General features: G+C 39.5%; 2 protein-coding genes across 2 annotated transcripts; both read right to left on the bottom strand.

Annotated features, from left to right (window-relative positions):
• Nucleotides 1-1,989: 1,989 nt before the first annotated feature.
• On the bottom strand, nt 1,990-23,116 carry carm1 (coactivator-associated arginine methyltransferase 1). Its single transcript, XM_018698346.2, is given in 16 exon segments — nt 1,990-4,994; nt 5,107-5,175; nt 5,789-5,866; nt 6,727-6,839; nt 6,944-7,033; nt 8,010-8,147; nt 8,275-8,364; nt 8,467-8,552; nt 8,953-9,034; nt 10,138-10,228; nt 11,929-12,106; nt 12,271-12,382; nt 14,135-14,253; nt 15,787-15,893; nt 18,713-18,838; nt 22,903-23,116. Coding segments are annotated over 16 exon segments (1,761 nt in total). The 5' UTR covers nt 23,045-23,116; the 3' UTR covers nt 1,990-4,854.
• Nucleotides 23,117-23,461: 345 nt separating this feature from the next.
• Nucleotides 23,462-26,360, bottom strand: si:dkey-204f11.64 (uncharacterized protein LOC100537752 homolog). Its single transcript, XM_018698345.2, has 3 exons — nt 26,193-26,360; nt 24,494-24,620; nt 23,462-24,305 (listed from the first exon to the last, which is right to left on the bottom strand). Exons 1-2 carry the CDS (start codon nt 26,283-26,285, stop codon nt 24,495-24,497), a joined length of 219 nt encoding a protein of 72 aa, XP_018553861.1. The 5' UTR covers nt 26,286-26,360; the 3' UTR covers nt 23,462-24,305; nt 24,494.
• Between the last annotated feature and the right edge of the window lie 1,368 nt (nt 26,361-27,728).

Genomic DNA, 27,728 nt, shown 5'->3' with positions numbered 1-27,728 from the left:
CCACAGATTTTCAGTTGGATTGAGATCTGGACTATTTGCAGGCCATGACATTGACCTTATGTGTCTTTTTTCAAGGAATGTATTCACAGTTTTTCCTCTATGGCAAGATGCATTGTCATCCTGAAAAATGATTTCATCATCTGAATATGACTTTCATTCATTCATTCACAGTCCATGATTGCTTTTCCTTAGCCCATTGTAACCTTGTTTTTTTCTGTTTAGGTGTTAATGATGGCTTTCGTTTAGTTTTCCTCTATGTAAATCCCATTTCCTTTAGGCAGTTTCTTACAGTTCGGTCACAGACGTTGACTCCAGTTTCCTCCCATTTGTTCCTCATTTGTTTTGCTGTGCATTTTCTGTTGTCAAGACATATTGCTTTGAGTTTTCTGTCTTGACGCTTTGATGTCTTCCTTGGTCTGCCTTTAACAACCTTCCCATGTTGTTTGTACTTGGTCCAGATTTTAGGCACAGCTGACTGTGAACAACCAACATCTTTTGCAACACTGCGTGATGATTTACCTTCTTTAAGAAGTTTGATAATCCTCTCTTTAGTTTCGATTGACATCTCTCGTGTTGGAGCCATGATTCATGTCAGTCCACTTGGTACTAGGCAACAGCTCTCCAAGGTGTGATCACTCCTGTTTTATTGCAGACTGACGAGCAGATCTAATCTGATGCAGGTGTTAGTTTGGGGAATGGAAATTTACAGGGTGATTCCATAATTTTTTCCTCAGAATTGAGTGATTCCATAATTTTTTCCTTCTGCTTGGTCTAAAAAAGTAACTGTTACTGACTAACACATCTTTTTTTCTTGATTTCTTTTAGTGTTTCTTAAAGCCAGAAAGTTGCCATTTGAAATGACTTTAGTTTTGTGTCATGTCTGTGATCTGCTTTTTTTCTACAAATTTAAACAACTGAATGAACATCCTCCGAGACTGGTGATTCCATAATTTTTGCCAGGGGTTGTATTTCCCATCCAATCTGATGGAGCTTTAGAGGATCCGATCAGGAAGAACTGTCCAAATCCAAGTGTGCAAGGCTTGTAGAGATTTACCCAAAAAGAGCCAACGGGGATTCTGCAAAGTACATTTCCCCCCTAAGGCTCTGATTTTTTATATAAAATATATTTTCACTTTGTCATTGTGGGCTGTTGAATGCAGACAGGCAGGAAGGGCAATGCTCTATACTTTCTGAAGCCACTGTATGTTGCTTGTCAGATGATGTTATCATTATAAAGTAAGGTTTTTATAACTGCAGCCAGCTTAGGAATGACTGTTGGCTGTGATTAAATCACTCTTTCATACTTTTTCAAGCAATAGAAACAGAAAAATATGTAAATGAGAACAACTATATTCTGAATTCAGCTGCATTAAAACAGCATAGGTGATCAGACAGAGCAGGAGGAGACTGAGTGGGGGTGTGGCAGCTAGTTAAACTCTGACGCCTTCAACTATTTCTGTAATCAAGCAACACTGATAGAGCTGATCAGCACAGCTCCAGTAGAGAAAATGGACAATTCTCATGGTCTGTTCCCATCCATACAGACGCCATCTTTTGGGGTGAAATGTATAACTGCTTAAACTCTACAAGATGAGATTGAAAAGCAAGCCCTGAGAACTTGTATTATAGAGTATTACCAATGGTTACAATTCTATTACTAGTCCCAACTCCCGTCCAACTGGTCCAATATATCTTACTTGGATATTAGTAGTTTCCACTTGTTAGTGCATCATTGATGGCTTATAATTGAAAAGGTTAGAGCTGTTTACTCTGCTATATCAAAAGTTGAGTTGGTGTTGAGTCGAAGCCCTCAGCAACTAATATAGCAAAGTGCTTACTGCACAACATAAAGGCTAACATTGAATTCAATTAGGACCCAAGAATTGCAACTGCTACAGAAATCCTATGGTCTGGACAGAAATAAATGCTCACCACAGTATTCAGGACAGACTTTCTCTGGCCAGGTCTGGAGCAGAAGAGTCAATGTAAGACAGTGAGAAAGGTGTTATTACTGCTTCGACAACACAGAGATAACAGAACATGATATACAGTCTTCTTCCTAATACACTTTTCCATGATAAAAGTGGATGCCACTATAGACTACACAGAGCAATGATTCCATGACAAAAGGGACACGATGGCTATAGGCTACCGCATGGTAAACATCTGATGTGTCCACAGTCTATTTCACAAACTAGAGGGGACAAATAAAGTACTACATCACCTGATTCCAGGATGGGTTTTGGAACATCTCCACCACATTTAATTTGCTCTTTTTAAATTGTTTTGTGTGTTTGTGTGTGTGTGTGTGTGTGTGTGCGTGTGTGTGACAGAAAAAAAACAACAAAAACAAATTAAAGACAACAAAAAAGTTAATCCTACAAAGACATTTTTTCTCAGCTCTCAGAAAACTTGCTAACTCATAAATTCCAAATGAACCAAGTCCAGTAGTTACGACACTGGAAGCAATGCATACATGTGTCAGTCTTTCCCTCCTTGACTAATAAAAGGGGATGAGGGTGTCAGGTGTGTTGGGCATTATATTCTGGCGGTCAGACAGTGAACAGACGAGGAGGGAGGCGGGCGGACGACCCAGTCTCCCATGCCTTGACAATGAAGTCTCTTTGCGACAGTCTCACAACCTCAAAGGACACTGGGAGGAAAAGCAGGAGAAGAAAACAAGGATGTGAACTAGGATGCTGCCAAGACAGCACAGTTTTTCTCACCCCAGCAGCTAGTGGTCTGCCACCTGGGTTACTGGTCCGTATGAGTTTGTTCTCCAAATCTTCCTCCAACTGCTGGAGCAATCTCTGGCTGGGGGGTGATGAGGGACCGGGGTGTTTTGCAATGCCCTCTAAGCTAAAAACAAGTACACAGGTCATGGGAACAGTCAGAAGATGTTTCAGGTTTACTGGAATTAAAATGTTGTAGCATTAACAAAGACAAGTTTTTGGGAGACGTTCACACTGGTCATCTTCCATGAAATCAAGGTCTGAACTTTTCTCTCAAGGTTTCTTTCTTAATTATTCAACAACCACTATTGCCATTCTTTGTGTATTGCCAAGGCCAACACCAAGAATGCTTTTAAGAAAAGACCGATGGGTGTTGTACAATTCATTGCACTGCAACTGCAAAGACACAGTTTGTCGAGAAAGATCACAGAGATAGTGGGATGCAGCCATTAGGAGGCTATGATGAGTGTGGCCATTCAGAACAGCTATAAACACAATTTCTCCTTTTAACCTCACAATACTGAATCATTCTGAGGCCTTAACCCTACTTCTGACATTTCAGGAAATATTCTTGATTACTGAAGCCCAGTCAGGTGGCTTTGACCCACTGACTAAATTTGGCCTAGCTCTGCCAAAAATCTGACAAAATACACCCTCCAAGAAGTCCTTTTATTGTTGTTAAGAGATGATAAAAAGCATCACCTGGCTTTTTGTTCACTTTGGACAGTGCTCAAACCTGGCAGCCTCTCAACATGTATGAGGACAGGACTTGGCAGACCCTGTAGCCAGCTGCTGTTGGTCAAGAGGTCAAGAAATGCCTCCCAACACAACTGCTCCAAAATGCTGGTGTTTCATTCCCACATATTAAATATATACAGATACTACAACTTTGGAATTTTTGGATAGACAGGTAGAGATTTTCCCTGTATCCATCCAAGTTAGGCCAACTACATCACAGGCCTGGTTGTACAGGTACATTTAAAGCTGTGCTAATCAATATTTTTAACAATGGGTCAAATGTGTACTGTAGCAGATGTCACTCAGTAATAAAGCAAAAGAGAATTTTCACCCAACACAACAGTTCCCCTCAGTTTAACTGAGATTTTATAGTTTCTTTCATCTCATTGTTGGTGTCTATGTATCTCATCACCAAGCATGGAAGGTGACCAGCCTTCTCCCAAAACTTCCTGTATATGTTAGCCTTTGTGGAATGCATCAACACCACAGCTTTTAAGTACAACACACATTGGATAGTGAGAATAACCTAAATGGTTTGTTTGTCCAAGTCAAAAATGTATATTTTCCACATACTCCTTGGGATGCCTAGGTATGTAGATAGCTTCCATTTTAAGATATATCTGCCCCTGCCTAAAATTATCTACATGGAGTAAACAGGAAAAATATGTTTGGTGGTTCGTGTGAACTCATACTTTAAAAGGAACCACTTTGTCCAGCATGAATCAGTCTCTTGAGAGAAGTGCGGAGAGGCTTTGAAGATTATATCCAATATGAAAAGCCAAGATGGTCAGCTGTGAGTGTTGATGATGATAATAGTGTCCCTCTACACAAATGAAAAGCTTCAGTCTACATCTGGTATAGAGGTGTGGAGAACTGTGAGAACTGACTGATGCTGGTATCTGGCAACAAGTAGATTCTGAGGGAGGACAGGGTTTGGGGAAACACTTTGGGGTCATCATGACATAAAGAAGGGAAGTGGAGGGATTGAGATGGTAGGAGGGTGAAAACCCAGGAAGGAGATTGGTTTTAACTGCTATGCATCTTGAATGTGCATGTGTTGCAGTCCAAATGAATCCAAGAAAGTGAAAAGGAGGTTGGAGGTTTCAGCTGCAAGCAAGACAAGAGTCTGGACGGATACAAGAGCGTTTGACCGTTCTTATCGTTCATATAGTGATGGACTGAACAGAGAAAAATGTGGATGATGAAAAAGGGGAGGAAGTGCCAGCACAGCACTGGTTTTGGTATATTGGTTTTGGCTGCAGATGGTGGATCAGTCAGGGTTGAAGGGTGGAGGGGTGGCAGACTGAAGGGCTCCACTAGGAGGGGTTGGGGATCTCATCATGCGGGGGGCTAGGAGGCTGAAGAGGTCTCTGAAGTCCTCGTCTTAACTGCCATAATGCATGGTGTTGCTGGGGATGACCATAGGTGAGGCCATGGAGATGGCAGCGCCACCCATGGTGAACTGGTTGGTGACGGGATAGTAAGTACCACTGCTGCTTGGGCCCGACTGACCTGTAGTGGCTCCTGGATGGATAGAAAGCATTAAATTTAACATTCATGCAGAAGACAACTGCATGCATTTCTGTTAAAATACACAAACTGATTTAACTGTTCAATTGTGTACAGGTGGACATACCCTGGACAATTCCTGTGCTCATGATGGAGCCCATCCTGGAGTGGGTGTGGTTTACAATCCCTGTGTTCACTATGACCAGTCAAAGAGGAAAGAGCAGACGTGCATCACCATAACTGATTTTACCCTGCTGCTTTTGGTTTACAAAACACTAGGTAGATGCCATGAGAGCCACTCAAACTTGTTAGATCAGTTAAGTCACTCACAGTAGTACAACATGTAACTGTCAGATGCCAACCAATCAGATAGCACAAAAGCTAGCTGCTAGAATTTTTAAGTTGAAAAATATTGTATGCAAATACTGACAAAACTTGTCAGTAAAAAGTGAAGTACTGAAAGAAGCTGCAATTTCAGTTTTAGTGCAATGACTAAACAAAGCTGTTCAAGCCCTGAAAGGAGCAGAAGTACCATGTGTTCACATGTCATGTTAAGTAATGATTCTCAAACTCATGGTTCTACAGAATATGTTGTTTCAGCTTTAAAACTGGGAAAATAGCTGGCCAAGTAATCAAAGTCTTGTTATTCAGTGCTAACTAGTAACTCGAACACGATCAGCATTTCTGTGCTGTTTTCATGCATGCTTGGTACTTCAAACTGTAGTGCAGACTTTGTCACTCTCCTATTTCCACCCAATAACATGAAGTTCCATGAGATGTGGAGAAGCCATGATGAGTATGATTCCTACCTAGGGGGATGAGGTTGTTGTGAGATACTGACGGGCCGCTGCCAATGACTGTGCTGAGGTCATAAGCTGCAGGCATCCCTGGAGGGGACAGACAGAAAATAAAGCAAAAAAACATTTACCCCACAGATGGAAATTGTGGAAAAACGCTTGGCTGTTTGCTGCCTTTTTAAAATGCAGCTGCCTTACAGGAACATTAGCTTGTAAAAAAAGTGAAGCAATGGAGGCACTACAAACTCAGCCATATTAATTTTAAAACACTGTTTAGTATTAAGCTACGTGGACTATATCTGAAACAATTAGAGATTATGTGTTAGTTTTCATTAAAACTGTATTTTTATTTGCTGAGGTTATGATTGATTATGCTTTTTTGGTTAACATAAGGCACATAAGGTATGTATTATGTACAAACATATTGGACATGTAAGGAGAAACACACTGAAACTGATATTCTCACATCAGCCTTTGGTTAAACCTTTATGCAGACAGAAATCTGACAGGAATCACATACTGGCCATGGAAGATCCAGTAATGTCAAGACAGAACTGACACAAAGAAGACAGAGAATTCAACACTGGCTCTGATCACCACTGCTCACAGTAGCGCAGCACTGTTTGTCAGGTCTGTAACTGTTCACAACACCAGTATTCCAACCACAGTTTATGCAATAAAATGCACAATTCCAGAGGTCTTCAAGAACATCCCGTTTACAGTTAATAATTGATGTGTAATTACAGTAACACAATACTTGACACATTGAAGATGAACAATCAGCACTCAGTATTACCCAATATCTGCTGTTTATGTGAGTTTCTGCTGTTTCCAGTTTCAAAAATGTATGTAATATTCAATTCCCTAACAGTTTAAAAATCTGAAGCTGGGTATCCTTTGTAAATATTCGGACACAAGTTTTCATCTACCAGTGTTTTTTGTGTGTTCACCTGATACAGCCATCCCCTGACTCATGCTGTAGGCTGCCCCCGTGTTCCACATATTCTCAGATGGGGAGGTGTAGTGTGAGCCAGGAGGAGGGTTGGGGGTGGTGCCTGTGTACCTGCAAATACATACACACGTTCAAAACTGGTAAGATCATCATTTCAACGCTTAAAGAGTGCCATCTACATACAGGTGTTAACTGAGGTCAAGAGACCAACTCACCTGAAAAAGGGGTTCTTCAAGTCCAGGAGGTTGCTGGACTTTGATCCTGTCTGGTCCACCTGGGCAACAATACTGATGTCATAGCTTTGTCTGTTGGGAAGGAGATCAGATTTGTATTATTTGATAAATTAATACAAGTCACATAGTGTGAAATGCATCTGAGAGCCAGTAGCTTTAACAGCAAAAGGCTGACTCAGTGATACAGTGCCTACCTCAGATTACATAACAAAAAAGAACATTTGAGTCCTTGGAATCAAACCAAAACAAAATAACAAAGAGACCCTGCAACTATATGTTAACTATATATTTTTTGTTTTTAGAAAACTGGATGGTGGACTGACTAACTCCAGCGACTTATGAAACTATTAAAATCGCTTTTCTATAACTTTCTCCAGTGTGGTAACCATGGAGAGATTAGCTGCAACTGCTGTCTGCATCATGTTCACCTTTAAACACCACCTTATTTTTCACTAGGTTTCTGCACTTTAATCAATCCAAAACAGCTGCTCTCAGTCATCAGTTAATTGTGTGCAATTCCATTTTCAAGTGTGCAATATCTGTATTTAGTTCATTTTGTCTTTATGTATAAAGTCCTGTGTATATTGCTCTTCTGTTAATATTTTTATTTCATTTTCATGTTTATACTGTTGTGTATATTGTTTTTTTCTTGCCTTTACTCATATTTATGTCTTCTTCTATATTTTCAATCACTTATGCTGCAACGATGTAAATTTCCCCATTGTGGGACTAATAAAGGATTATCTTATCTTATTACATAAATCAAACATCTCATTGTTTTTTCCCTTTTCTATTACTTTTCTTTCTAAAAAACCTAGTTAAGCACTTCCTATTTTTACTTTCCTTGTGGTTCAAAGTTTACCATCTCGTGAGAAGTCTTCCTCAGCTTTATTTCTGAAACAGAAACCCTGCTCTTTAACTTTAATTTCAGGGTCAATAGCTTGAATTTGCAAGGACCACAATATTAAGCCTGTAACTTGAAATAGGCACAAAGTGGATGACAATACCAGAGAGAACTAAATTACTATATTTATATGTATTACTATACCTCTTGTTGGCCACCAGCACTGCGGTGCCAGACAGTGTATCCCCAGCCTTGGTGAAGAGGGGAGACTGCAGCAGACAGCGCACCTGGTACCAGTGGGTGAGAGGCTCTGTGGGTGCTGTGGACAGCCATACTGTCATCCTGCAGGAGTGCAAGAGGGATTGTGGTGTAAGGCCAAGACAATTGTGTGTGACTAATTATATGCATTTTTTTTACTATTTAACACTCTCCAAATGTCCATATATTTATGAGTGACTGGCTGACTTACACTGATCCCATAAATGCCACATCAAACCAGAAAGCTAGGCCGTGAACCAGGCCAGAGTGCATCATATGGAACTTAAAGGGAATCTCTATCCTGTGATGCAAAAGCAAAGGTAGGAAAGAGACAAGTTAATTGCACTGGGTATGATGTGTACATTTAATATACTTACACATACACACAAGAAACCATACGTACCTGTAAAGATCCTCTTCTTTGGCCTCCAGGAAGTTGACTGTGTATTTGACCGACTTGGCCATCAGAATACGGATATCAAATGTGTCCTGTGAGGGAAATCTGAGCTCATCATATGAGACTAAAACACAGCAACAACACCCAATTTTACACAACATAGGCAAGACTGTATCCCAAGCAGAGGAGACCTGATTACTACACTTGGAAAGCAAAAGAATACATCCATGGGCCTGCTGTTAGACTCACCCAGCAGGCTGGTATCATCAACCAGATAGTATTTGTAAGAGATAGCACTTAGGTTTACATGTTGTAAAAAAGTACAATAATTCCACAATGTGATGAAAACTGCATTTCTGGGCCACAACCATAACTCTCAAAAGTTAAGTGAGAACCCAAGTGCTACACTCAGATTTCCATGTCCAGTTGCCATTTAAAAACATTCAACTGACAAGTGTAAACGTCTGTGTATACGTGTGGTGGATAACATACCACAATTGGCTGGCGGAAATACTCATCCACAGCTGCTCCCCGAAGGGCAGACAGATCCACACCATGAAAGGAGGGCTGGTACCTGAGAGCCAAAAGATCAGATTTATATTTTTGATTGTTTACCTTTCAACAGCTATAAAAAATTCAAATAATAACTAACCCACATTTTTGGCACAATCTTAGGGTAATAATTTTAAACATTTTGAACCAATTGAGTTAACCTCAATTCTTTGCACCATGGAAGAGCTATGAAGCTTTAGGTGATAACTACACACAAAAAAACACAAATTTCCTTAAAACAATGTCCTCTTCTGTTAAAAATAAATAAATAATGAAATGTGCTTAACTTGCTGAAATGAATGTACAAGGGGTGACTGATACTTTTTTGGTAGGCAGAAGGAGATGAGTTACATGCATGTGCAGTTCAACTCTTTGTGTGATTATGCAGTTTGAAGTTAATACCTTTGTGGTATTGCTCTTCCAATAATTGAAAATTGCAAGTCAAAAAAAGTCTGAGAAAATGGTCAGCAGTGATGATGTCATCATCACTGTAAAAATGGCGATCCACTGAGCTCCTTCTTCATCTTGGGGAAGAGGTAGTAGTCTGATGGGCCAAATCTGGTGAATAGGGCTGATGTTGTCCATTTTCTAAGACAGTGCTAACCTGCAATTTTCAATTACCTGAAGACTGCTGTGTCAGAGTCTCTTAATGTATCTTGTACCTTTCATAATATGCTGTCCACCCTCCCATCTGGAAAAAAGTACAAGAGCATCTACGCCAATAACACAACTGCTCAATAGCTGCTTCCCCCAGGCCAGGTCAGAAATATGAACACACTGTGTCGCCCATAAGCATGCCCATCCCCTTCATACACCCCCCCCCCCCCCTTGTTCTTTTAAATCACCTGTACATACCATGTAAGAACAAATCTGATCATATAGGTGATCATGGTAGAATGCCCATTGTGTGCAGTGCTACAAACTGAAAAAAATATGAAGTAGTTAAGCATGCCGGCTCCATTTCGGTGAAGGGTTAATCCCTGTGTATCTAATGTGTATCCAAATCGTTCCAGGTTTTAAAATACAATCGAAACACAGTGAAGGACCTGGCCCCAAAAATCTCACAAGGTTCTTAAAAGTTCAGGTTGTAAGAAGTCCCAGGTCCCTGCCTCTTTCCCTCCTCACCAGAAGTTGGCCTTGGTGAATTGCTCCATGTAGAGCTGCTCATCTGTAAAGGGGGCCAGGTGGACATCTCCGATGGTGGGGAACATTTTACCTGAACACAAAGACACAAAAAAACACACACACACAAAATAAGATATGCATTTTCTCAAATGACAGAATAATTTTGAAACATTAACATGTAGCCTCATCAATCCGGCAATATCCAAGACTAACTGTAGACAATTGGTAGGAGTACAGTGGTTGTTGCAAACATTGTTTCTACAACTGTTCCCATGGCCTTCAGCAGTTTCTCACTCTGTATTCTACTATTTAACATGCAGTTGTCAATGGATGCAGTTTAACACAACAGTGCCACAATAAGTCTTACTTTCATGATGGATATAAGGTTTAGTTTTTGTTCAGACTGCTGTTAAAAAGGCGATGACCAGACCATTCAAATTAGTGAGAGTACATCTTTGTATAATGGAATACAGTTTACAGCACCACAAAATGTGACCGCTAAAATGATGAAATCCACTGAATCAACACCACGGTTTCAGTAGAAACTAACATAACCCGGCATGAAAGTAAGTACTTATTGCAGAACTGCTGCATTAGACTCCATTACCTCTAGCTAGGTGCAGGGTTGGAAATTAGCACATGCCATCTGCCAAATGTGGGTGATAGCAGTAGCATAAGCAAGGGTCAGAGACTGGGGATGACGATGGGGGGAGGAATTTTTCTGTTCTGTTTAATCTGCCCAACTCATCAAATGAAACAGAATGTCAGTAATTTTCCTTAAGAGCAGTGTACAGAACCAACCTTTGAATTGGTTCAGTCAAACATGTCAGACTGATCAGACAGGACGCAATTTTTGCAGTGAGAGGGATCTTTCTCCAGCTGTTTTCTATAGGCACTATGTGTTTTGTGCACTGCTCATGGGTGCCTCACCTTTTCAACGCTCAGAGCACCTCGCGCTTTTCAATCAGTGACTTACCTAAAAAGTCACTTATACAAACTTCTACAAGACTACTTTGTTTTAGTTTCACTTTTAATCAGACTTGGGGTGGAATTATTGTTGAATAGGAGAAGCACATTTACAACACATTGTTCCGTGTAATGATTTCTCTTTCATCCAGCCACTCTGTGCTGTGCATTCATTATTATTGTTATTATATCATTTTCCCATACAGGGTAAATGAGAGGCACAAGCTAATTCTAAGGGGTCATCCAGATCATATGGTGATGTATTGTAAGGCCATTTCATTTATCCAAATTGTTTGACCTTGTTTGACCATGAAGATGGCCTAGTCACCTGCAACATATTACCATTTCAGGCTATGTTTTTATAAATATAAGTTTTTATGATATAATTTCAACCATCTGGTTATATGCTGTTCTTGGTGTATTCTTGGTTGTCATAGCAACCTCAATCTAGACTATATGGCTGATTCTTGATATGATCCAAGAGCCTAAGTGGTCCACAAATGCAGGAAGTTTGTGTTTTGTCTCTCCTTGAGCTTTTTGCAGCTGACCACCCTCATCAAACATGTTTTAGGCATGCAAATTTTACTTGCTTCAAGCCCTTTATTTACCTACACAATCATACTTGAATATCACACATCTTGTATTATTTTTCATATGCAGTTACATACTGCCAATTAAAACAAGAAAGCAGCTGGTAGAAAAGTGAGTGGTTGGTAAATTTTGGAATCCACCAGTCACAGTGGCAGGTGGACAAAAAGTTCATTTCCAACCCTGGCTAGGTGTACCAAATAAACTGACATTCTTCTATGCTCCAAACGGTCTCACCATTGGGTTTGAGGAACTTCTTGGCATGCAGGTAGCTCTCCAGCATGCGCTCATTGAACAACATGTAGCCCATTGGTTCTGAGATGATGATGTCAACCTGCTCTGGCAGCGTCACTTCCTCTACCTTCCCTGGGATGACGACTACACGCTCCCCTAAACGGTTACTGTTCACCAGAACCTAAGACAGAAGATACCTTAAGGCTGCAAATCCTGTTTTAATTGTGGTTTTAATTTTGAATCACCAAGGTCAGAGCAGAATCCAAAAACATATTAGTCAGTTCACTCGTGAACAATTGTATGTAAGTGTTGGTGTATATGTGGGTATGTAGTGGGTGTGTGGACCTCGGCGTGCTGTGCCATGGTGCTGGCCTCCACAGCATAGACCTTCCTGGCTCCAGCTTGAGCTGCAAAGAAAGAGAGGATCCCCGAGCCACAACCAACATCCAGGCACCACCTGGAGAAAAGGGAACAGGAAATGTGACTGTCAGCAACAATTATAGCTACATTTCTACCCAAATGCTGAGCAAGGGTTACATGAAGTTGGGAAGGATCATTAACAGATTTCTATCAGAAATAAGTACATATTTCGCTACATTTCCTCAGTGAATAAATAATGAAATCCATTTTTAAAAAATGGGAATTTAATAATTTTAGCACTAATTAGTATTAGACAATTCACTGGTCATACTTTGTCTGCATTAAGATTTAAACAAAAATGCAATGGGTCACTAAATGAAATCATGTCAGCAGGACTCTGTGCTAAAGAACAAGTCTAATGGGGTCACTAAACTTCAACCAAAGCAGTTGAGATATAGTCAAAATTTCCCCAAATTTGGATTTGGTGGAGCTGCACCTTTTTTTTAAAAAATTTCCAGGGACCACTTCATATAGTGATTGGCCTGGTGTATTTGTAAGTCGGCAGAGTTTTAATTTCTTTCTCAAGCTCTTTTTCTTCTGAAATACTGCAACCACGCAGTCCATGCTGTGAATATCTGTGCAGTCTATCACGGTTTGTTCTTCAGGCTCTGTGCTCACAGGCTCCAGACTGCAACCATTTCTGTAGACAGTGCAACTAAAATTTATAACTAGAAAGACCAGTATGACTTATAAATATGCCCCCCATTCTCAGGTTGGGCCCAGTGTTTCCTGTACACTGAAATTTGTGGCAGACCGACACAATGTCAATACTGCTTGCCACATTCTGATTTTCTCATTTATGTTTGCACTGCTTCTCTTGGGGCTGGTCTGCACACTGACTGCATACTGTACACACATGTACACTCACATGTGGAGCAATAAGTTGAGCAGAGAGGCTGTGGAGGACGCAGTGAATCAGGTTAAGTAAAGATAACAAGTTGACAACAACTACTCTTGTCACACTAAGTGCAATAAGCAGTAAAAAGGCCAATAAGTACTTCATAAAACCACACACTGACTTAGGGAAGAGGAGCAAATCACAGTTCAAATCCCTTCACATCCCTTGTTTAACCAGTGTTATTTTGTGATTATTATTTTTATAATGCACAGTGTGATCACTCACAATATGTGAGGGACTATGTCATTTCTCCCCACATTAAAGTGAACCTAATAATAATATTTTTTTTCCTTTAATATAAAACAGCACATTGTCATTTCTGTAAATTGTCTATTTACCAATATATCAAGGCATTTATCAGTAATACAGTTAAGAAGTTAAAAATATGAATGTGTTTGCACTGAATGTCAATTTAAATTATGCTTGTAACTTTTGTGCTGGTGCTTCTATAATTTAAGGAGCACCAAACAAAATCATCATATTCATTGTTTCCCCTACCATTGTCTTTGGCAGGGCAGCCTGCCCCACCAACGCGACCCCCCACCCTCCCGATGAACGGCAAAGAGTTTTTTGAAATTAAAAGATCATTTACGTTGGCATTTCTCACACAGGAGTGGAAGAGCCGCAGAGGAGACAGGTTGATAACTCGCCGTTAAGAATAAGAAAAGCTCAGACAAATGTAAGTCTCTGTAAATCATAGATGGACGGATGCCAACCCTAAACATCTGAAAGTCAAACCAAATGATCTGCTTTTTTTGTTTACCGGCGCTATCTGCCAACGGTGGCTTTGCTGGCGGGGAGGCCAAATGTGCATATATACATATAGAGTATAGAAGAAGTATAGGAGAGTATAGAGCATAAGTTCATTTCAAGTATAGGCCATCAATACACTAGTATAAGGTTACCTTGTCTTTGAAGTCAGTGTGGTTTTGGAGAATAGCCCGTTGGTAAGTCCCTGTCCGAACGTAGTCCTGCATCATGTTCTGTTGCTGGGAGAGGTAGCCATAAAACTGCAGACAGATGAAAGAAATATATTAATGCACCGAGGAAATGTTTTGTATTAATAAGAGGTCAATGCTGCATAAGCTGGACCAATAGAGACATAAGCAAACATCTGGACATTTCAATAAGTACCGTAATTTCCGGACTATAAGCTGCTAATTTTTTTTTTTCTTGGCATCAATGAATTGATGGTGAGACGTTGGAGATGGCAGCGTGAATGTGTAAATATCTCATGTTACAACATAGACACCTGCAGCTTATAGACAAGTGCGGCCTATATATATGTACTTTTTTTTTCTTTTTAAATTTAGTGGGTGCGGCTTATATTCAGGTGTGCTCAATAGTCTGGAAATTATGGTAAAATACAAAACATTGCAAAAGTCATCCTGTCAAAAATTAGATTATGGTAGTTTTAAAATGTTCTGTTAATAATTCTTAAGTATTTAGGGGCAGCCGTGGCTCAGGAGGTAGGTAGGTAGGCAGGTTGTCCCTACTAATCAGGAAGTCAGCACCTCCAGGCCACCTGCCAAAGTATCCTTGGACAAGATATTGAACCCGTAATTGCCCCTGATGTAGTGTCATTGTATGAATATGTGTGTGTGATAGAGCACTGTGTATATGTAGAGCAAGGGCTGTATGACTGTTTGCTGTATGAATGAGTATAGAATAAAAGGCTTTTGAGTCTGTGATATGACTAGAAAAGCGCAAAAGTGCAGCCCATTTACCATTTAAAAGAAAAACACATCTTAGGAGATATTTTCGGGAACTGTAAACTCTAGCTGAGCTGTAGCTTATAAGCCAAAGATAGACAGTATACCCCTAGCAGTGTTGTGACACTGTTAGCATGTGAACCAACCAACATTTCCAGGTGCAGGTAAGCTTTTAACCTGTCCTATGTGCTACAACAGACTAGCCTATTAGCTATGTAGTTTGTAAAATGACATTAGCCAGGGCACTTTTTCACTATTTTTTAGCTTGTTCAGCAAGTCAGGGTGTAGGACAAAATGTGTCCATGTTGTGGAGAAGCAGGAGCATTAGCAGGAAAGCTATTGAGTGTTGTATTAAAAATCTGAGGCTCTTTTTGTGCTGTCTAACAGCAGTATTACAGACATAGACACGACATGTCAAAACATAAACTCTAATTAAGAATTTTTTTCTTAAAAGAGAACACAGGACACATTCATGATCTTCTAATGAAAGTTGTGACACAATAATAAGCCAGTGAAAGACAAAGTCAGCATGGTGGTGATTAATGGACAACTTTTCTGTCTGAAGAAGCCGAATGGATTCAAATGACGTCATTAAATGATGAAACTACTACTGTATATACCTCCATCGTTTCCCCACCCTTTTTTAAGGTCTCACAGAGTGAGAGTGAGTGAGTGTTTATGGCTGGTCCTCACACCTCAAAGAGGGCTGTTTGAAGGTAAAGACCTGGTTTTAGGGTTTGGGCATTTAGTTGTGACAGTTGAGAGTAAGGTACGGGGGTAGAAGTGAGTGAGAGTGTGTGTGTGTTTGTGTGTGTCCTGTGTTCCTCTCACCTGGAAGTACTGTACAGCAGAGGACTCCTCTGTTCTGTCACTGAAGACTGAGCGCTCAGCAAAATGCCCACGACAGTTCTTCAGGAGATTATAAAAGGACTGAAAGTCTGAAGCAGAACACAAACAATGACAGGTCATGCTGTACCTAATTTTACTGAAGACAGTAATATACATATACAGTGGAATTATAAAGTATTAGAACAGATTTATGTTTTCATTGTTTTGGGCCACTCAAACACATTGGATTTGAAATCAAACCATGTATGTGAGGTTAACATGGCTTCTGGTATGTACATATTGGGTCAACAGTGTCTAAACTGAAATGTCCTAATTTTGTGGTTGCTAGCACTTATAAATATGTTTGTCATTATCTCTAAGAGATTGTCTGACAAAAACGTTATTTCTTGAAATACTGAACAGCACATTTTAGAGAGGTTTTGGATTGATTTAGCATACAAGAGGACACCTAAAATCATTTTACATATTAACCCGAAGTTTGGTGCAAGATGTGTGGGAACAAGGAAATATAAAATGTTAAAGGTTTTATATTTTAGTAGGTTCTAAGGTAGTCATTGAGGCAGCTCAACATCTGTATAAATGAGGCAGCCAGAACAGCAGAACAGATGCTGACTGACAATGAGGCTGCTGCGTTATACATCACGGCTCTGATTCGGTGGTGCTGGTATTCTGTATAAAACCACACACCAGGTTAGCATTAAGCTGCCTTCATGTGGTTCTGCAGTAGACAACCAATAGTGGCATATTCAAGGGAATTCTTAGCACCAATATTGTGCTATCTCTGTGTAAATGGGGCTAAAGTCTCTTAGAGAATTAGCCTAGCCAGCACCTTTTGTTTAGCTTGTTGTATCCTGTATTCCTGTATATAACCTGTCCAGAAAGTCATTCTGATCATACCACAATTGTAGCGCCTTGTTGTGATCTTCTGTCTCCACTGCACAGTAAATAAAACTCATCTGAACCTGCCACAGAATTGGACCTGAAGCAATGCTTATGACAGAGCTGTGCATATTATCATAAAATCAGGTAAGATCCAGGACAGGAGAAGAGGGAAATACAGCACAGCTAATGTGTTATCATAAACCAGAGTCTTCTTAAAAGTACCCTGTAACTGCACAAAATTCATGTAGTTAATGATGACAGTTTCTGTCAGCAGTAAGTTACTTAACATGCTGACATGCTATCATTCACAGCTTATATTAAGAGTAGCTAAACACACTGTATCTTGTTTTGGTTTTGGAAAGACTTTTAAAAAAGAAAGAGAAAGAGACACACCAGTCTCCAAACACTTTCAATGCAGCTCTTACTATAGCTCCATGCACACCACTTCAATACACGGAGATATCCCAAGCCTGACAGGCCTGCCTGGCTAGTTATAGTTTTTAAGCTATACTAGACAATTATTATTTGGGGGCTTCACTGGGAAAAGGGTGTATGTCAGGGTGAGGTGAGACTCATTGAACTCGCTCCATACTCTGTGGAAGGTGTACAGAGTGTGTCATTTTGTAAACTCTAGTAAGAACTATTTGTGTGTGCAACGCACTCGCAGCCCGCAGCTCACATACAGATCAAGAACAAGCATGACAAAAGGTGAAGCTGAAGAGGACTTCATTGCTAAACGAGGCGCTACCTCAATCACGGATGGGCATTTGAAGAAATGTACTTGATTGATCATCATGAAAATTAACGATAAATTATCGATTACTCATTTTTATACTGAAAATGCCTGTGGTAGAAAATAGGCTGCTAAATAAAGTGTGTTTTTCCTCAGTGAAATCTTAATTCCAAGAAGAAAATATAGTCCAACAACATTCCTCTAAAAACAAAGCCTTTAAAGTTGAACTAAGAGAAAGCAAAACAAAAAGATCTGTGTTGCTCATAAAGGCAGCAGAGCCCAAGGCTCTGAGTCAAACCCAACAAAAGCTATGGTGCTCGTCATAAATGCAACTGAGAGTCTTTTCAGACACAATACAAAAAGTTATTACTGGCATTACAATGTTTACACTGAGCTTCGTTATTCTTAGCTCAAAATGGTCCCACACCAAACTTTGCCTTCCTCTCTTCATGTTTACCTTCGATTTCCTCGACAGCTCACAGGCAGCTCATTTTTCTCTGTGAAATTTTAATTGCGCCTGCTGCTGATTGCTGCCACGCAGTCAAAATCATTATATTGCATCAAGACATTGCTTCACTACACAACCTCACTGGCATGGACATATCGATTAAATTCCACGTGATCAACAGAATACTTAGTGATCAATAATCGATCGTCGATTAATTATGCCCATCCCTAACCTCTGGTAATCTGGAAAAGGTGGGCTGCCCTGCCCTCTCAAGAAAAGCAAAGGGAAAAAAGTAATAAATCAAAAAGTCATTTATGTTAACGTTTCTCTCCCTGTCTCATGTTTCGCATGTATCTCCATGTGTACACACACGGAGCAGAGAAGTCGCAGTGGAGACAGGTTTACAACTCACTACACGTTTTAAGTCTCATTTTTTTAATAGGGCACTATCTGCCGACGGTGGCTCTGTTAGCAGGGAGGCTAGCCTTAGTCCTCTCCTCTGTATGTAGCTATGTAGACCCAACTTTGCCACACTGCCTCACTCTGAGGTTACAGAAAGCAAAGTCCTTATGGTGCTCAAGTGGGACATTTAAAAGTGGGTCCTGAAAAGGAAAACACATTTTTGGTTAACTAAATTCTTCACTGATGAGGTATTATTATCTTTTCATTTCTCCAATGCATGTTCGGTCACACAAGAAATTGTTTCTTCACATATTTAGCATACATTCCCCTAAAAATATGATGTTTTAGCAGAAAGAGCTGTGAAACAAATTTTGGCTCATACATTGTTTGTCACTGGTGTACAGAGTGGGGCAGTCTTATTGTATTGGGTGTTTTCTGTGTACCTGCAGGTGAGGAGAACTGCAGCAGGACACTGTTGCAGCCCAGTGTGATGATGAATGACTGCTTCCCCACGCGGCTGCACTCTGTCTCCCTGGAAACCGAACACTTGAACACACTTGCCTCCTCTCCTGGAATGAAATGGGGGAATGGAAAGAGTTAGGACAACACGATACAAACTTACATACAGCCACTGAAAAGATATAGGATATAAATATTTCAATTTGTTGGTGCAAACAAATAACAACTTGTACTTATTTTAAGCATAAACCTATTATACCAGCACCCCATTAACACCAAAATGACAACCAAGTGCTCTAATTCATTTGTACATCATTTGTGCACATTTGTAGAAGCAAAAGAAATATCTGTCTGTTCTCAAGTTCGCATTTAATGTTAATACCTTAAGAATTAAAAAGGCAAAAATGTTTGTTTTGCTTGGACAAACATACACAAATAATGTGCAAATGAATGACTCACCACTTTGAAGTCATATGGATGTTAATGGTGTGCTGAGGTCTATGCTTGAAAATGTTAATTTCCTAAAAATTATGTAAGTGTAAATTTATATTTTGCCTCCACAAACACCAGAATGAAGAAAAAAATGGGATTACGATGACTGACTGTGACATGAGTATTTTGGAAACTGCTGATCTTCTGTCTTGAGTTTCCTCAACCAAAAAAAAAAACAAAAACAAAAAAATAAAAATGTTGAGTGAGCTGCAGCTCTGCAGACAGAAACTGAGGGTAAGAGCAGAATGGCCTGACTGGTTCAAACTGATAGAAACTCTAACGTAACTCATATAATCACTCTTCATGACTGTGGTAAGCAGAAAGGTATCTGGGAATGCACAATATAACGTTTCCCCTACCATTGTCTTGGCAGGTGGCCAGCCCTAGTGTGAGCTCCCTGCCTCCAAAGACACCAACAATTAAAAAATTAAGAAAACAAAATATTTTATGTTATTTAGCTAATTTATGTGCAGTTCCTTTCATTTCAGTGAGAAGTGGAGTTTCTACTGCGTTTTACTGTCATTTAAAGTCACATTTACTTTCTCTCCTCTCCTCCTGTTTCACATGTGTCTAATTAGCCCCTCTGTACACACATACACATATATGGAGCAGAGGAGACAGGTGGATAACTCTCAGGTGTACAGAACAACAGTATTGTTGTTGACCATGCGCCTGTTTGGCCACCATTTACCCATCCTTTGATGGCTACTAATATCACACTGCAAGAGCACTCTGATAACAAGCATAAGTCCTACACTGAAAATTATATAAACGTATGTCTTATAAGCATGAAAATGTACTTAAAGTATGAAAAATTAAAGTACTCAATGCTGACAAATGTCCCCTTTGAGTGTTATACTATTATACATATAATATACCATATAATTAGATTATTATTACTCTGTTGTTGGTTGAGGCAGAGCTCTTGAATGATTATTTTCATTATGGAATAATACTGATAATTTCTCCATTAATTGATTGATTGTTGGGTTTATTAAAAAAATGTTAATAGTGTAAAAATTCAGTCACAAGTGTTCTGAATAATTATCAAAATAGTTGCCAAGGGAGGTATGCAAGAACACATGAAGACTGATTCTGGCCATACCCGTAACTCACACACACCTTCGAGTTATGTTTTACATTTTTAACTGAGATTCTAACTGTGGAAATTGATGTGACATGACCAGTTGAAGGTTTTGCTAAAGAGGACTTCTCACTTGTGCTGGCAAAAAATTTACTAACTTATCTTTTCTACTGGTACTGTTGAAAGTTTGATATGCATTAGGTCCGTGTACTGCCTCTGAGAAAAAGTCATTTGCACAGACTCTGACACGCAACTCAACACAAGCTTTCATCTGCTCTGCTTTTACAAATTGCCACTTCGGCTGCTGCTGATACCAGCTCTCATCTTTAACGGAAGCTCTCAACACTTAAGTAAATGCAAACTGCATTTGACAAATGTGATTCCTCACACTGTCGTTTGACACATTTTCTCACAACTCTGTAAACTGGAATAAAATGACAATTTATGAGATATGCTTCCTACCTGCTGAAAACAAAGTATTTATTTTGTACCTGCTGCCAAATTGCAGTCAGTTTCCTGAAGTGACCACTTGGCAGATTCAGGGCTCGCCAAATTCATTCATGTACCAGAGTAAAACAGTGGGCTTATTAGCCAGTCACCCTGTGGACAGTCTGACTCACTGGAATGTAGACTGTGGATATAAGCCTGCCACTGGGCGCCTATTTCAGACAGCATTCTCCTTCCTTCTGCATGCTGCCTGCTATCATTTTCAAAATCCCCCTCACTATAAACAACCTCTGAGCTTGCAGCCTACATGCTGAAAATGGTAAGTTTTTGAAAAGATTTGTATTGAGTAATCATACGTCTTGTGTGTTTTTTGGCATTCTCTTTGCAGGGAATTAGCCATGCCAGTGATTGCCTTCCCACATGTGAGTGTTCCACCAGAACAAATTCCCCTGTAACACAATTTTACAGTGGCACTTTCACTGTGTCCTGGGCTTACCGCCACCAAGACAATTGTGACTGGTCAAAATACTGCATACATTTAGAAGGTCCTGACCAATTATATACAGAGGGAAAATAACACTCAGATAACTAGGCACTACTCCCCATCCTGTTGGAAGTTGTTGGAACTACAGACACATTCAGTCCATCTCAATTTTACAGATGTGTTACAGAGTGATGCTTCTTCAGTTGTGTTGCATCAAAGTCTGTTTCCCCAACAGCTTGCAGAGAGCAAACAAAAAATATACATATATACAAGGTTTCTTACGTGTACAGTAATACTCCACAACACGTGGAAATCAGTGGAATTCCCCTTTAATGTAAATACGCTGTGTGACATATTTAGAGACTTTATTTACTGATAGTATGAGGATTCTATGAACTCTGTGTCACAACTGAGGCAACAAAAAACTATCCAGATGAGAGCTTGATTAGCTTACATTTGACAAACACAAGATTTAAAGATGATTTAAAGATTTTCTTATCGACATAACTTTCAATAGCAGTAGACAACCTTTTCCAATTCCTTAACATGTCCTATTTGATGTATCTTAAGTCTTTTAACGTTGCTAATGTATTTCCTGCCAAACTAAAACCCACAGAATTAAATTAAACTTAATCTTTTAATATGTGCTGCAAGAGATGTGGGGTGAATTGCTCAAAGATCTACAATGATTTCCATGATTAAATGTGCGCTTTTTTAACTTCAGCATCTCAACGGAGGAGGCCAACCGCGCGACTGTTTCTTTTCAGCAGGACATCCCACTGAGTAACAAAAGCTGCAGAGAAGCAGAGCGGCTCTGATCCTGCGTCCACACAGGAGGGAAGAAGGCGGCGGGGAAGCGTCCATTGTTCCGATGAGAACAAAGATGAATGCATAAGTAATGAGGGCCCGGTCTCTCTACGCCACCCAAAACGCCAAGACCATATTCAAAAAAGTAGAACCTTCAAAAGTTTAAGTATTTACCGCTCCAAGGCGTACGGGCTGCTGGCTAAATACGGTGCTACAGCACCAGCAGCCGCCTAAACCACAGCTCACAGCGGCGAGCCAGGAGTGATGCCTGCTGCTCTCGGCTCAAAAACAATCAAAATGAGCTAATTCACCAGCTAAACAGTTAAATAACATTTCATTTCCTGGGAACACAACGGATTAGGTTCACTTAAAACCACTGGGCACGTTAATGTTACAAAATAAACGTTAGTGAATCGTCAAGGGCAAAATACGTTAAACGTGAGTGGGTCTGATGCACGTTAGCGCATCATTTCTGAAGCCAGGCTAGTGGCATTGTTTAACTAGCATTTAACTGCATATTACTTAGCTGCCCTGCTTACTGATATGGCCAACTACGCTACGTTACATGTGTTGCGCTACATTTTGTCGAAGTCTCTTAAGAGGTGAACTGATGTGCGAGCGGAGAGGTTAAACTTCACAAGCCCCATAACCTCAACGGACAACGAGAAATTTTGAGTTTTATGGGTTTCCTCGTGACAATCAGGGGGAGGCGACGTGGTCTCTCAAGAAGGGTTAGCTTCTTGGTGGCTAACACTACGTATGGCCAGATTAGCTATATGAGCATTAGCACTGCATAGCATTAGCACTGGCAGTTAAGAGAGGCCGACCAACGGGAGTAGCTGCGGAAAAGGTCAACTCACCATTGGAGAGATTGATGAGGGCAGCATCTTGCGTGGTTTTGACTTCTAACCGTAGAGGCTGCTGCTCTGAGTGCCGCTGTATGTCTCCATTCGCGTCTCCAATGGAGAGGAGGCGCACGCCGGGGAACACCGAGACCGCCATCTTCGATCTGGAAGTCGAGACAGGTCGGTAGCGCTCACATCCAACCACGCACTGCTCTCTGCTGGAGGCAGACTGGGCATCAACATGATACGCCGTTCCAACAGCGCCACCTAGAGGGTCAAAGCGGGTATTGTGTAAACATACATAACATAACATAAGCCATGACTTCATACAATCTATGGGCTCGCAAAAATGTTCATTTTACAAATTTGACATATTACATCTTGAGTAATTTCTGTTTATTTTTCGAATACCACAAATTTACCTTTATAACATTTGGGTGCATCCAGAAATCTGAGAAATGGGTATCTCAAAAACCAAACCATGTGCCACCCCCCACCTATGTACTGTACAATCACTGCCAAACACTGAGAGAATTAAACACAAGCAAATAACAAAAACAGGATACTGTTGTCATGGTAATAATTTAATGTGTGATTAGATTAATGATATACATTGATCAACAGTAGTCAGGTTTTATAGCATGACACTGTAAATTGTGTTAATTGTAAAGTATTATGGTGTATATGACAGACATTTAGATTTCCTGTTAAGAAAAATATTTTACACTCTGTCTTTCAGTCACTTCTACTCCCAGCTGTCCACAATTCAGCTTTTGATGGTAAGAGCACTTCAAATTCCAACTTCCAACAATTCCAACACATAATATATGTGCCCCTATTTTTTTACCAAAAAATTTTTTTTTTAGTGAGCTTTTGTACATTTAAAATTGTTAGTGTTAAAACTAAATTTATGCCAGATACAGCTTCAGTCACAGATGACAAAAAAAAGAGATGGTAACTTTTAATGGTGAGTAATAACACTGCTTTTGAGTTGAGAGAGATTGTTTGAACTGTACAAACTGGACTGCATGTTCACAATGTGAACAACAACATTGGAAATTACCCATCAACGTATTACAGTCTATCAGGTCTCCATATTGACATTAAGGCCTCTTGTGTAAACCTAGCATAGTAGAGACCCCTGAACCCTGAAAAGAGCATATGAAGAAGAAGAGGAAGAAGCCAGTAGTTTTATTAATGCACAGACACACCCGTACTACCAAATTAAGTACAATGAATGACTACATTTTTTCAGCTGAAAATGTCAGCATCATTCTGTAGCTGCTCCACTGAAAAACAGTGTGTGAGTGTATCTATGGTCTTGACTTCTTTATCTTCAGAGGCAGTGGGGCACATGACAGAAATCCACATCTGAATGATCAGGCATCTGTTTGAGTGCTTGGCACTCCTTCACGGTCCTACAAAAACAAGAAATAAATGTTGCTTCAAGGGATGTGTCTTGTGCTCTAAAACACAGCATGTTCATTGTTCAACAGTTGCAAGAGGTACTGTAAGAAGAATCAGAGGGCCAGAAAAGAAAATAATTTTAGAATATTAAAAAAAATATTGGTTAATTCAGGCAAAGAGAATAGAGAAACACTCACACCTCAGAGGAGGACACATGATTTGGGAGGCCTGAAGGGGTTATCACTGGAGGGCACCCCAGTGAGGAGAGGGTCTTTGTGGGCATTTTGCAAACAGAAGGTCTTCAATTCTGCAGCAGCCTGTGAAACCTGAATAATATTCAGTATATCAGGATATTTTTAAGAATATTATTTTGTTATATTATTTAAGGACATTATATAAACTCATCAAGAGCCTAACAATGCCTAGTCATTTATGTAAACATTTTATTATATTCATATGAAAATGTAACATCGGAAAATACATTTTTAAAGGTGCACTCCCTGATTTTGATATAGTGACCAAAAATTCCAATAAAAACATACAAAAACATCAACATTTCACTGGAGGAAATTTGGGGGCACCCTATTGGCGCTCTATAACTAAACTTCATCAAGTTATCTCACTTTTTTAATGTGATAACAGTAAACTCAAAGTGAGTATGTAACTTTTGTAACTTTTGCTTAACACTGGCCACTGTGACCACAAGAGACAATTATGGGGTAATGGCGAATGCTGAAATGTACTGTAGTGTAATTTTATCACTAGTAGAGACGATGTATTAAGCCAGTTATAATTAATATTAGTTACATAAACATGTTGACCTAAAGTTTGCTAACATTAGCCATCATGAGCTACTAGTCATACTAGACCAAGTAAAGCTGCAGCATCAAAACCTCTGAGTGGATTGACTTTTCATTTGAGGGAGATTGTGTTATCTGTGCTTTCAAAAGTTGCATAAACTCACTCTGAGTTTGTGTCACTATTATCATAGCAATCAATGAAAAAGAGTGCCGGGGACACAGATGTACCTAATGAAAATGTGACAGGTTGTTGCTCAAACATCCCCTTGAGTCACAGCAATCAACTGCACCTTCATTGTGTATGTTTGGTGTTTTGTTTTTTTTTTTTCCCAACTTGAAAATATCACCAATTCAGGTCTCAAGTGGTTGTTCAAAAATACGACTGTTAAGACTGTATTGAAATAACCTGAGTAAAATGAATCTGTGATTTATTTATTCTGAGAGCTCCTATCCCTACAGCTTACTGACGGGGTGGTGAAACTTGTCTGACTTTTGTGCTAAAATTAAGGAGCCGCTCAACAATCACACCCAGTCACACAGCAGCACAATCAACAAAGCTATCACTGTGCCGCACTAGCAGCGAAAAGTCTGTTTGCTACCACACACCAGGAAATAGGTGATTTTTTTTTTTAGAGTTTAAATAGGAGACCGTAACAGTATGCTAGTTTGTAGTTATAGACAAGACACGCTGCTTTTTAACAGGGACGTGGAGGGTAAAGTTTCCAAAATTTTACCCAATCATGGCGGCACTATACAATCACAGATAACGTATTTTAGACCTACTTAAATTACATTCAGCTTACTTATAACTAACTGTAAATTATCAGCAAGAAACACCCGGAGATACATAAAAGAAAACGTACATTCAGAGTATTTAGAAGGCTCCACGGGAAAATACTGTCTGCTCGACTGTAGGCTACTTCTTGTTAACACTGTAATGGTTTTTAGGTTAACTGCCAATTTATAAACTGCGGAAATTTTAGCTTGATAGACCAATTAGCGCCAGAATACAGGTCAAATAGCGCTTTACAGCAGGAGTCATGTGCACAACAGGGTTAGATGTAAAGTTCAATCAAGTGTAGAGTTGTGTTTACAAACCTTTATCCTGTGGACACTGGCCTCTAGACGAAGCTGTTTCACTGCTCTCTGGGCGATGGCCAAATTGCTGTTGACGGCGCTGTTGTTTGACATGACTGACCCACTGTGACAGAGAAAGTAACAAAGTAGTCAGTTAAGTAATCGTTGACTTCTAGGCTGCAATAAAACTTATCTTCCGGTGAAAACTTTCAAAATAAAAAGCCTATTCACTCAGTTTATTCCCCATACCCACACGGACACACGCTACATTGGAGGACGCAGTCATTTGCTGCTTTAAGGTGTTGTTTGGTAATTACATCCAGCCACCACTGACAGATCGCCAGTCTGTTGCAGGGCTGACAGTTTATCAGATTTCAGTTAAATCGTTATAGCCTTATTAACGTATCTTTAATGGTAGAGGAAGTATTCGAATCCTACGAGAGAAAAAATAGCAACACTGCAATATAAAGTAATCCACTACAAGTAAAAATGTGTATCAAAAATATCAAGTAGCCTACTCATTCAAAACAGTACTCACAGTACAGGAATTTGGCTTGATACTCCAATATCAGTAAATGTGTATAATATTTTGTGTTATTGGATTATGATTACTGTCACTGAATAATAATTCGTGATACATTAATGATGTGTAAGTAGCATTTAACTGTAGTAGTTGGTCGAGTTGGAGCAAATTGAACACATTATTTCATACTGTCAAATAGTTTAAAATACGACAGTGCTTCAGGTTTTAGTAAAGCAAAATGTTCATCTGTAAGGTAATTATGACTGCTGGATAAATAAACACTACAATATTTACCTCTGAATTGGAGTGAAGTATGAAGTAGATGAAATTAAATGAAAATATTATAATACAATACAGTATCTACTCAAAATACAAATGGTTAAAAGTAAATGAAAACACTTAAATCTGTTTACAAGATTCAAATATTCAGAGCAATAATAATCAGACTGTGCATGGAAATTTGGTGTGCTACTTTATTATATGACCCAGTGTTTGCTTTTTATTATTACCTGCTGAAATGTAGATTGTAACTGTGAGAAATAAGTTGGCAAAAAACAAAGCAGAAGAAATCTTTTGCTTCTGTGGACAACTGGACTATCTGTCTTTCTAAAGTGCTGAGCTATTCAGTAAGCAACAAGATAAGTTGAAGACACATCAATCAGTTTAAATGACACTGCATTCAATTTCTTTACAAAGCACTCTTTGTATGACTTTTTTTTAACAACCTGCAGTTGCTTGTAAAATTAGATAAGATAATCCCTTTTAATCAGTTTAATCCCTTTTGACTGACATTGAGCAGTGTTAATGCATGTGTCCTTGTAAAAGAGAGCTTGCTCTCAATGCCCTTTCCTGTTTAAATGAAGGTTGAAGAAGAAGAAGCACAGGTTCAGGGGAAATTTTAATATTATAATAATATATTTCTGTCAGACTTTTGAATCTATTCAACGGTGTGTTTTTTTTAATGAATTAATGATTTTTTTAATTTTTATTTTCAGGAACATAGCAGCCATTCTGCAGAGGATTTATGCAGTATG

Source organism: Lates calcarifer, linkage group LG11 (genome assembly GCF_001640805.2).
Source record: "Lates calcarifer isolate ASB-BC8 linkage group LG11, TLL_Latcal_v3, whole genome shotgun sequence".
Lineage (NCBI taxonomy): Eukaryota > Metazoa > Chordata > Actinopteri > Centropomidae > Lates > Lates calcarifer.
The sequence above is the reverse complement of the archived record's forward strand: the minus strand, read 5'-3'. Positions and strand labels throughout refer to the sequence as shown.